Source organism: Astyanax mexicanus, chromosome 16, assembly GCF_023375975.1.
Source record: "Astyanax mexicanus isolate ESR-SI-001 chromosome 16, AstMex3_surface, whole genome shotgun sequence".
Taxonomy (NCBI): Eukaryota; Metazoa; Chordata; class Actinopteri; order Characiformes; family Acestrorhamphidae; genus Astyanax; species Astyanax mexicanus.
This window is the reverse complement of record NC_064423.1, coordinates 14,311,023-14,323,682: the sequence shown is the minus strand read 5'-3', so window position 1 is coordinate 14,323,682 and position 12,660 is coordinate 14,311,023. Positions and strand designations below refer to the sequence as shown.

Here is a 12,660-nt window from a genome sequence, read left to right as displayed (position 1 = left end):
GAAGTTTCAAATGATTTAGTACTTCAGTAATACATTTTTCTGGTGGATTATGCATTATGCAGTGCCTCAGTACTGCAATTGTAGTCATACTGTAGATTTACCTCAGCAGTGCTTTGTGTTACATTTGAGGCATCAGACAGTTACAGTGGCTAAACCAAGTTAAACCAACTATAGCTTTTTAATCACAGTTTTCATGCATCTTGGCATGTTCTCCTCCACCAGTCTTACACACTGCTTTTGGGTAACTTTATGCCACTCCTGGTGCAAATATGCAAGCAGTTCCACTTGGTTTGATGGCTTGTGATCATCCATCTTCCTCTTGATTATATTCCAGAGTTTTTCAATTTGGTAAAATCAAAGAAATTCATAATTTTTAAGAGGTTTCTTATTTTTTTTCTGCAGAGTTAAACTCGTCATTGCTTGCCAGTGTGTGTTAAATTGGCAACCCGTGTGAGCTTTGTGTCTGGGGAGGAGCAGATGGGGCAGAATCTTAATCCAGTGTTTAAAAATTAGACATGCTCGCATTTATTACTGATGGTTGCTTTAAGCAGACATACCAACTAAGCACAATACATACATTTACCTCATCAGCGCTATTTTAGTCACAAACTTACTTCAGCAGTGCTATTTAATTTTATATACATTAAGCTAGCTTTTTACCTCAGTACTGCAGTAATTTTAGTTCTAGATTTACCTCAGCAGTGCTACTTAAATCAATTGCAAGTGAAGTTTACACAGAGAAATGCAGGCAGACAGTCAGCTAAAGTTACAGTAGCTAAAGTTGAATCAACAACAGCTGTGTATAGCTTTGCATCTCTTTAAATTGAAAAACAGTTGAAATTGAAACAGACAGTTATACTAATGCCAAACATGGCAGGATTCACAATATATTTCTGTGTATTTTATTTAATTTATGCAAGTAAAATTTAAAAAATGAACTTAAACCTGCAGTTTCTCAGCTCTCCCCCTCACTCCCTTGCCTTGCGGTACAAAGTGTGTAAAAAAAGAGTGTAAGCCTGTTGTTGCTGCCTTAAAAAATTATAATGTCTGAGGAAACATTTTAGGAAATATTGTTCTGAATAAATTATTTAGTCTTTCCACGTCTCGGTTGCCAAATATTGGGTGCATCTGAATGTAGCTGCTGTTTACATTTAAAGAGAATGCTCTCAGCACACTTAGGCCTACCCTTTAAACTAAAATCAATGGCTGTTTACTTAGGATTCAGAATCCTCTCACAGCATGTAGCGAACATTAGATGCTCATTAGGTGGGCTCTAAAGAAGACCTCCACCAGCTTTTCCTCAGTCTTCTCAGTGGTGGGTATACATTCTCCAGTAATAAGCTCAGCAATGGAGTGGGACTAGACTGGGGCTTTGCGACACAGTGTTGCACTAAGTCATTAACTGAATATCAAATAGCTTCCCAGTTTAGTTGAGTTATAAAACAACTGAGTGTTAGTCGAAGGAATAAACATGTCTATAGCCCCGCCTTCCCCAAGTTTAACATCTAATAAATCAATTTTAATGTTGCCACCACCCGTTTTACTGTTATCTCTCATATTTTTATTTGTATTTATTTAACCTTAATTTAACCAGGTCAAACCCATTGAGACACAATGATCTCTTTTCCAAGGGAGGCCTGGCCACGACAGCAGCCTAAAAATTAGTTTTCAACATTTAAAACAGACAATTCACAATTACACCATAAAACACCAGGTGAGAATGGTGAGAATGTGATCCATTCTTTGATTTGAGATAAACGGCTGTTCAGTTACAGTTTTATCTGATTTATTATCCAGATACCATATTTTTCGCACTATAAGGTGCACTTAAAATCATTTGACTTTCCCAAAAATTGTCAGTACATCTTATAATCTGGTGTGCCTTATGTATAAATTTATAAATTTATAAAAGTCAGGTATTAAGGAGCAGTAAAGCCACTGTGCTGAAGTACAGCGTTATAGTTTAGCTCTCCAGCACCGAGACTCGAGACTGGATCAGTATTATTAGCATTAGCTGCTAACTGCGCTAAGCACTAGCTCTTTCGCCGTTCGGAGGTGAGTATTATCAGCCTATAGACTGCTGCTAACCTGGGTTAGCACTGCTGGAGCAGCATTAGCATTACCTCCTAATCAGGCTAAGTGCTATTTGTAATTGGATGTCTCTCATTCAGTTGAATGGAAATAGGCGTGGTTACAAGTTGTACTGGAGCCAGCCACCAGAGGGCGTAAGAGAGGGCGTAGTGGCTTCACTTTTCAACCCCTGTCGTGCTGTCCATATATATATATATATGGTGCTGTCCATGTATATATATATATACAGTCTATGCCTGAAACTGACTGTGGATCTGTGTTTACAACATGAAACACAACAATGCTGACTGTTCTATTCAATCAGTATCAGCAGAGTGATCTTTCAAACCTCACCTCACAGTCTGATCAGAGAGCCAGCCCGCATCACAGTTGTCGTAGCCGTCATCGAAAGTGGCCTGCAGCTGACCGGGCGTGGCGATCACAGCTGAATTCTCCACACACACGCGTTTGGCCTCAGGGAAGGACAGGGCATAGCGGTCATGAGGGGCACGGTAGTGGAAGACCACTCCTGTGAGGACAGAAAATATAAGGATTAAGAAAAAAGTGGGTACAAATCTCGGCATATATGTTTAAATTTGTTGATAATTTCATTAGAAATTGCATTTCTTGAATGAAATGCAGAATCGGTGAACAGCTATAGTGGTTCCCACCAAAGGTGTGAAAAGTACTGACATTCATTACTATAGACAGATAGTAGAAATATATACTACTGTAGAATCTGAAAAATCAATTGAAGACTTTTACTTAAGTTAAATTGTAAAATTACTGGTTTCAAAACTATATATAATTTCAAAGTAAAAACTATCATATATAACTATATTATAACTATAAAATATAATAATAATAATAATAATAATAATAATAATAATAATAATAATAATAATAATAATAATAATAAAAACAAATAAATAATAAAAAAAAAAATAATAATAATACATTGTATTTGTAATGCACTTTACATTTCAAAGAAATCTTAAGGTGCTACAGCGTAAAAGACAATACCATCAGAAGCAAACATTTAGGAACAAGTGGATAAAAACAACACAATTACACACATTAGTAGACATATAAATAAAAATGTCTTAGTAGGCCTTTTTGAATAAGAAAGTTTTTAGCTGTTTTTTACAACAATTCTATGATGACAGCATTAAATGTGAATTAAGATCATCTCTTCTTGTAATGTTCCTACATTTTTTAAACAAGACAATGCAAAACCACGTACTGCACCCATTACAAAGACATGGCTGCAGAAGCATAAGGAAAGGAAACTGGACTGTTTGTCCTCATTTGAGAATGTGTAGAGAATTTAGTAATGGAAAAAAAAAGCAAGAAAACATTTATTTAAAAAAAAAAAAAAAATCTAAAAATGATCTAAAGGAACTGCTTCCCACACACCCTTCCCTGCTCGTCCACAGAGCACCTACAGTGGGCTTGGATTTTATTCTTCAAACACTTCTCAAAGCAGTCCCACACGTTCTCACAGATATTTAAATCTGGTGTTAGTGATGACCTCCCTCACCCACCACCCCTCTCCATGAGCTCTGTGGCGTCTTGCCATGTCTTGTTGGCAGAGAGAAGAGATAGATCTTTATGAAGACATCTGCCGCACAAAATTCCTGCTAAATGCTGGTGTGTTATATACACCTATCAGACATATATGTATTAAAACTATATGTCTAGGATTGTATACAGTGGTGCTAAGAGTTTTCTCTCAGCATAAATATGACCTAAAACATCATCACATTTTTACACATGTACTGAAAGTAGATAAAGAGAACCCAGTTAAACAACTAAGACAAAAGTATTAAACTTGGTCACACCAGCCACGGCTCGTTCTGCCGCTCCTGTCACTCCTGGTGAGCTTGGGGCTGTTTGCGATTTGCAGCTAAAAGACTACAATCCCCAGAATGCTATGGACTACAAATGCAGTGATGTCTTGTTTCACATGCTGCAACACCGTGATACATCACCAGAGTGGTGATTTGATTCACCTGTGCTCCGGGCTACTTAAACACCCTGTTTCCCCGCTGCTCCTCATGACGTATTGCCCTCTGTGTGTACAAAGCGTTATTTTTGTATATTATTCTCCTGTTTACCCGTATTTTTGACTCCGATTTTAGAACTTCCCCTTGGACTGTGTTGTTTGAACCTTGCTCTGGAATCTGATTATGTTTTAGGTCATATTTATGCAGAAATAGAATAGAAAATTGTAGGGGTGTCACAATTTCGATATTTCATCGAAATCGATCAAAATTGTGTCATGGTCTCGAGCATCGAAGTCAAAAAGAGGATCGACGATCCCTCCTGCAAATGGCGCAGCGTGCTACACAAATGGCGCAGCACGCTGTAGCTCAAAGAGCAGCCCTTTCTCTAGAAAATGTGGACATTCTCATCTTCTTGAAGAAAAACTTGAAAATATAAAAATAACAGTTGTTTTGTTTAGCCTCAAATATGTTAATAGTTTTGGTACCTTAAGGAGCATCTTTCTCTCAGATAAAATTAATAATTTTGTTATGTTGCTGTTTTAATAGTGCACACTGCTGCTACCAAAAAAAGCCACTAGATGGCATTACAAATATATCTTAATTAAATTATTTAAATTTGACCATTAGTGCCTCTAGTGTTGTGTTACAGATCACTTGTATCACTTTGCATCACTTATATCAAGCCCACCTTTTGAAATAAGACATTGTAAATTTGATGAATCAAACCAATGACTGACCATAAACTAATCTAAAACTGGCATAGGACTCTCTGCTGTAAAAAAAGAAAAAAGAAAATCGCGAATCGAATCGCATCGTGACCCTAAAATAAAGAGAAAAAAAATCAAATCGAGGATTTAGAGAATCGTGACACCCCTAGAAACTTGTAAGTCGTTCATAAACTTTCAAGTACCACTGTAGGACCCTACTGGGCCACCATATTACATAAAACTTGTCGAGGCATGGACTCCACAAGACTTTTGAATAGGTCTAGTGGTATCTGGCACCAAGACTAATGTTAGCTGCAGATCGTTTAGGACCTGTGAGGTGGGGTGTCAAACAATATCAATGAGTATCAAAGAATCTTGGGCATCTAGGACCCTGTTGCTGGTTTATCGAGGATCCTTCCTCAGAACACTGCATACCAGGAAAACCCCACAAGACATGCCAAACGTTTGGAGTAACCAATCTAATCCCGTCTGTTGCTCGTTCTAGGCTTGCCCATTTTTCTAGAACTGACGTGCTTCCTAATACAGTCTTTTCACCTTCAGTGGTTTTAATGTAGTGGCTGATCGATGTGTCTACACCCAAGCCATTCTTCATGACTGACTTTTATTAACGCAGGAATACTCACAAATGCTCACATTTGAATCGCGTAAATTCAATGCATCACGTTCTTCTTATTGTTGATGTCATTACGCACCCAAAAGACACCCCGTTTGGAAATTGTGTGCGTCTGAGTTATTCCTTCCGCCTGCCGCCGTTCAAATTAGCTACTGTAAATGTGCTCTACTCTGCTCCCTCGAGGAATTCCCATCACATTTCTCTCCCGCATCCATCCATTCACTCTCCTCCCGCCCCCCTGTCCTCGGGGTACGACACGAAGGGAGCGAGAGCACGGAGAAAGAGTGCAGCGGAGAGGAAAAAACTAAAACAGTGTGAAGCGAGAGGCCGACGCCCACACCCTGACCCGCGGGCGCACGGGCTTCCACTCTACTGTGCAGAGAAATGAGAAGTGGGATTATTTTATTTTTTGAATTGTCCATCTGATGGTCCATTGCCATTCCCAAGGCCTGGTGTCATGGCCTCTTCATTATAGGATGATTGACAGCATAACATTGCATTGATAAGGTCCTGACCTTTTTGGGAATGCACACTCCAGTGCGCTTTTCCAACAGGACAATGCTCTTCCACATACTGCTACCACCTCAAGAGCTTCTTGCCTTGTAGTCATGGGCGTGGTAGTGGGGGGGAAAGTGGACCTGACTACCCAGGGCCAGAGTAGGGAGAGTTTTTTTTTTTTTTTTTTGATGTTTTTATTTCGAATGGATTAGGCCCTCCAATTACTTATTTATTAATTAATATTTCAAATATACTGAACAAATCAACTGAGGAAATATACTTTAACAAAAACAACTAGCTATTCCTCTCCTATGCTTGTAGAGTAGTGTTTGAGAGTAGTGAGGCTGGCGAGAGAGAAAAGGAAGAGCTGAGGGAGTTTTTGTCAGAGGACCTGTAGATCTATCGCAGGCTCTATTGATAAGATGACATAAGCCTTTAATATAAAAAAAAGACACCAATCACAACTTGTTTTTCACATTGAAATAATAGTTTTCTGTTCATTTCTACTGTTCATTCCTTCTCACTACAAAAGTAATGTAGCTTAATTGATTCAATTCTGAGTGTACAGTTGAGTCCTGTTCTCCTGTTCAAGAGTAAAAGTTTTTAAATCAAAATTTAAATTTTAAGAGTGTCATGGATCAAAACGTTAGTACACAAACCAGATGCAGCCTTATGTTTAAGGTATTTGAGCACACATAGGCCAAATGCATCAATACAGGTGGTGAATAAAAGATCCACTCATTAATATAATCTGAATCTGATCTGAGTTTATCTCAAAACCTTATTTATGCCTTTTTATTTTAAATGAATGCCTCTTTTTTCCCATTTGTTTGCTCACATTTCTTGTGTACCGGCCCAAAAGTGTCCACAGAAAAAGGGTGAAACTACCTGAGCTCAAACTAAAGCTAGGTATGGTGTGCGCACTACTTTATATAGTTTTTATTTTATTGGCACATCTTACATTTTAGTACTTATTTTGCACAGAACATTTTTATTTATTTAGACTAAAAAGTTCACATTTTTCTATATAGTTTTCTTTGTTCTTTGTCCTAAATAAAAGTGTTTTTCTCATCATTCTGTGGAATAACTCTTTATTATAATATTTGCTGTTGTTCTCATAAGCACCTCAGTAAATCAGTTTTGTTATTAGTTATTAGGAATATTATTGGCCATATTGGTCCTGATTTATATACTGAAAGGCATAGGCTGCTCTGAGTGTCAGGTTTTTAATAATCTACATGTATCCTAGAGGTGTGATTACTAAGAAAAATATATCCGCCTGATGCTCTCCATGTATTTTAAAAAAGTAATAATAAACCATGTAATAAACTATCATCAATATTATTGTGCTTTCAATGTATATACGCTTTAATCTACCCATTTTTAAAAAGATGTCTATAAAAAGTTCAATGTCTATAAAAAGTTCCTGCAGGTTTTTTGCCGCTCTGTTAAAGCGAGTGCTTTGTTCTTTGGGGTTGGTTGTTGGGGAAACAGCATTTCGAAGAGTGGACTATGTGAGAGAGATGGTGAGAAAAAAAAAAGGGTGAGATGTCTGATGCTGTCCATCTTAAACAACTGCAGACACCCTCTGCATGAAACTTTGGCAGCTCAGAGAAGCATCTGAAGTAGCTGGCTCCTCTCCCCGCGATGTAGAACTGAAAGATTCAAAAGATCATTCATTCCTACCTCTGTATAACTGTATAACACCTGCTGTTGACATTGCACTTTTATTACTGTATTTTTTAGACTATTAGATGCACTTAAAATCCTTTATTTTTTTTCTAAAAATCAACAGTGCACCTTATAATCTAGTGCGCCTCATGTAAGAATGCTACCAGTCAGGTTATAAGGAGCGGTAAATCAACCCTGCTGAGGTACAGCATTATAAGGGTGAGTTTTCAGCTAAATTTATCCAGCACTAAGGCTAGGTGCAGCAGCAGGTGAGTATATTGGACTGCAGTCTGCGTGTTTACTGTGTTAAAACAAGCTACGTGGGACGAACCACTAGCTGATAGCACCCTGGCTTACCAGAACACTCAGCTTCTGAGTTTCTCAGTCTAGTGCTAATGCTACTGCTAATTAATGCTAATGCTGCTGCACCCAGCTTTAGTGCTGGAAAAACTTCACTGAAACTCACTCTGAAAATTACTCTAAACTTACTGTTACTAAACGGAAGCACTTTACTCACCCAAATAAAAATTTTTCAGGAGAGAAATCTGTGTAGATTAACTTCCAGCAATTTTTTTTAAAGAATTACAGTTTTGTTTACTTAGGTGCCTCCCATTACAAGGGAACCATGGCGACACTCTTGCTTACTTCTATGTAGGCATCCTTACTAGTGTAGTATAATCTGGTGCGCCTTATAGTACATTAATTAAAAAAATACATTAATATTAATAGTGGTCTTGTTGTTCTCTGTTATGTACACTTGTGTGCAGTTTTTATGTCAGTTTGCTGTTGGAAAAATAAATAGTACCACTTTCAAATAAGGATCCTTTATTAAGGGTTTATTAATGGTTAATACATTTAGTTGTAAATACTTTAAAAAACATTAATAAACACTTAATAAACACATGAATAGAATGAACAACAGTAAAAAATAGCATTTTAAACATATATTTTAATAATAATAATAATAATAATAATAATAATAATAATAATAATAATAATAATAATAATAATAATAAATAATATAGAATGCCAGTTTAGTAGATCTATATGTTATTATTGTAAAGTATAGTAAATAAAGTTATTAACAGATATAAAGCATAACACTGACTGATGGAAAAGACAATGTAAGAATAGTATCTAGTGAGATCTGAGGTTTAACAGTCACTTATCTGATCACTATTTGATACATGGCAGTCCACTTTTGCCCTTCTTATTCATGTGGTATAACTGCTTGTTAATGGTTTATAACCTAATAGTAACCATTAGTAAACTCCTTTGTGAACTACGGACAAATCCTTTATAAAGGAGCCTTATTTTAAAGTGGTACCAAATGAATTTTCTCCAGTGGGGATTAAAAAAGTAAAGTATGAGTATGAGTATGAATGCACACCCCGGTGTGTTACTGCAACACGACAATGCTCATCCTCATTCTGCTACCATCTCAAGAGCTTTTTGCCTTTAAAGACACTAACAGAGGTGGAAAAAGTCCTAAAAAATTGTAATTAAGTAAAAGTACCTTTACTTTGCTAAAAGTCTACTCGAGTAAAAGTAAAAAAGTACTCAATTTAAAATGTACTTTGAGTAAAAGTTACATAATTACTTTTAATTATTTGATGTAAAAAGTAAAAACAAATCATAAATTAAAATGTTTTTAATGAACTATTATTCCACATAATAATTTGGACCTTTCAGGCAGTATTTGTTCAGACCACCCCATTAAACAAGTGGCATTGGTTTCTATGATCCATTTTTTTTCTTTTCTGTTAAAAAGTTATGGTCATATAGGTGAATATAAACTGTTATTTTATAGTTTTACAGTTGATTATTATTGTTTTTAACTTCCATTGCTTTGCTTTAACTGATATTTACATGTTTGTTTGTTTTTTTTACATTCAAGCAGATTGTTTAATGATATAAATCTTTACCACCACATGCTTTCTCAGGTTTGATGTGGAAGTTTTGAAAGCTGACAGCTCTGTCCGGCGGGGCACATTTTGTATTGTATGAGGACGTTATTGCCTCGTTTTTCCGTGCGCCCGGTCTGCGCCAATTTTATTTTTATTCAGACAATTGTGTTTTTTCCCCCTAGCATTTTTATTTTTAACTCAGTAATTGGGAGTTTTTCAATGTAGCAAAGTAAATGACTTGTGTCAAAATGTACTTGGGTAAAAGTAAAATTACCTATTTTAAAAACTACTTTAAAAATTACAAATAACTCATAAAATCTACTCAATTACAGTAACTTGAGTAAATGTAATTCATTACTTTTCACCTCTGGACACTTGAATACTTTACTATGACCTATCTTGATGGTGCATGAGCTTCCACTCCGCTGTGCAAACAAATGAGATTAAATTGGAATATATATATATATCTTTTTTTAAATTGTCCATCTGCTGTTCTCACTCTGTATCATCACCTTTTCTAAGTTCCCCCCCACACAAAAAAACTCTATCTATCTTCTGAGATACACTTCTTTTCCAGCTCCCAGCCATTCCCAGCTACATTCCCAGGAGAACACACAGACATGAAAGGGATGAGGACAAGAAGGGCAATCCTGCATCGCCTAAACGCCTCCTTCATCTCCAGGAGCTCAAAATACAGAGGAAGTGAGAGAATTCTCCAGCCTGGAGTCGGGGAGGGCTGGGGTATAGGGGCATTTTCAATGCAATTTCAGGTGGAATGCTTGAGGCATTGCCTAGGAAAAAAAGAGGACCTATTCCTGGGAGAGAAGGAAGGGGAGGGGGGGGTGCCCACTCCCACTCCCACTCCCACTTCCTTTCCTTTTGCTCTCCATGCCAGTTCAAAGTCATAGACTACTTCAAAGCCAGCGCTTGGGATGGAAGCAACCCTTTCATTCCCTCTCCGTCTTTACTTTTTCCCCCCGTTTAGGAGACTAGCTCCCTCTGAAGATCCCTCCGTTTTTTCCCAGAAGGACAGAGGGAACGCCGAAGCTCGGAAAAGATGTTCGCATGTCCCAATGTTTTCGCCCAAAACATTGGGACGCTTTATATGGGGCCTGTGGTCCGCCGAGAGACAGCGCAGCCTTGTTAAGAAAGAGGGTCATGCTACGTACAGCTTGCTGTTTGAAGTCCTAATGCTAGCGAGCGCGTGGGTGGAACCGAGTACCAAGCGATGTTGACTGCTCTAATTAGCTCACAACAGCAGAAGCTTTGCAATTATACTTCTAAAGCTGACAGAAACACAGTGCACCGTTTTATTACAGGTTTTATTTTAGTCCCGAACAGTACAGTAGTAATTACACGGCACGTGTTGCCGCACGTTGACGGCAGCAGTCGGTAGCCACACGTGGAAATTGTATTTACGGAAATATAGGCATATACAGGTCTGGGAAAAAAAAAAAAGAGACAACTTCAGAACTTCAGAGACAATTTCTGAATCAGTTTCTCTAATTTTGCTATTTATAGGTATATATTTGAATAAAACGAACATTGAACATGAATAAAACGTTGTTTTATTCTATAAACTACATTTCTGGGACAACATTTCTCCCAAATTCCAAATAAAAATATTGTCATTTACAGCATCTATTTGCAGAAAATCCTAAATTTCAGACCTCAAATAATGCAAAGAAAACAAGTTGATATTCACAAAGTTTCAGGAGTTCAGAAATCAATATTTGGTGGAATAACCCTGGGTTTTAATCACAGTTTTTTGTGCATCTTGGCATGTTCTTCTCCACCAGTCTTACACACTGCTTTTGGATAACTTTATGCAGCCACTTCTGGTGCAAAAACTCAAGCAGTTCAGCTTGGTTTGATGGTTTATGGGCTTGTTATTCATCTTCTATATATATATATATATATATATATATATATGCTTCTATTTTAAAATGTACAATGACATACCAAACGTCGTAAAAGATCCCAAAAGGCAACACTCTGATCTGAGCCCCAATCTGAATAAAAAATTCAAGAACAAAGTAATTTCTAAGGTTTGCACTTTTTGCAACAGTAAGAGTTATTATTTACACAATAAAAATAACATGGAGCTCTGAAATTACATGAAAAGGGCAGGGTCAACCCATCCAGGAGGTCACAAAAGAACCCAGAACACCATTTAAGTAGAACTGCAGGCCACACCTGCCTCAGTTAAGGTCAGTATTATTGATTCAATGAAAAGAAAAGGCAAAAAAAGCCAAAGGTTTGGATAGTCATAAATTCCAATTAAATATCAGTAAATATGTGTAAATACACATATTATGTAAATACTGCATCCCTCATACTGAAAAAATTCATTTATTTAATGTACATTTTGACGCATATAAATACAAATATGGTTGTTAAGCTGTAATTAAGACTGACATTTGAAGCATTCAAAGTCTTTTAAAAAAGCAAAGACTTGACAAACTGCAATAATAACATTGCTGGGAGATGTTGACTAACATGTGTTAATTAACATTAAGCATATCTAACATCTTTAAATGCTGTGTAACCAGTAATTAAGACTAAGCTATCCTTGATTTGGGCTAAAGGGAAACTCTGCTAGAGGTCAATTTAGCTTATTCCTCAGTTTTTAAAGGCTTAGCATTCTTAGCCATTCCTACAAACAATGTAGTGTAGCTCACATAAAGTTCCACAGCTGCTATTTTCTGTTCGCTGGGATTATTAGAGGGTTTTGTGTGTGATTGTATTTTTTTTGTAATGTAGTTGTAGCAGTTCTGCTAGTGTTAGGGTAGAGGGTGAATAAGGGTCTCCACCAGTGAAGCTGCAATTTTAGGCAGATTCTAGTCACTCGGGGGGAGGAGACACTGAGCAGAATACCTGCCCCTTCCCAGGCTAGACCAACCAGTAAGCAGGATGGTGCAATGGTTCGAAACTGGCGGAGAAGATGCCCCAGGCCGCGCCTCCAGCTTTCATTGGCAGCCGTCACTGGCAGCTTTCACTGGCAGCATTATTCCTGGATAGCCGCCATCTCCATGACCCACCTCTGTGCTGCTCTACAGGGCAAGGTGGGCTGCGTTTCTTGGCCGCTGCATCATAGAGGGAGATGTTCCAAAATAAAGGTCTCTTCATATTCAGCTGAGAAATGCTGCTTCAGAGCATTCAGAGTG

At 37.4% G+C, this 12,660-nt stretch overlaps 1 protein-coding gene across 1 annotated transcript in view; it reads right to left on the bottom strand.

Annotated features, from left to right (window-relative positions):
* Positions 1-12,660, bottom strand: part of ncanb (neurocan b) — a 260,750-nt gene that overhangs the window by 135,878 nt on the left and 112,212 nt on the right. The window contains exon 4 of the mRNA XM_022669610.2: positions 2,425-2,599. Within this exon, the coding sequence (XP_022525331.2) occupies positions 2,425-2,599 (175 nt within the window). The remainder of the gene's footprint in view (positions 1-2,424; positions 2,600-12,660) is intronic.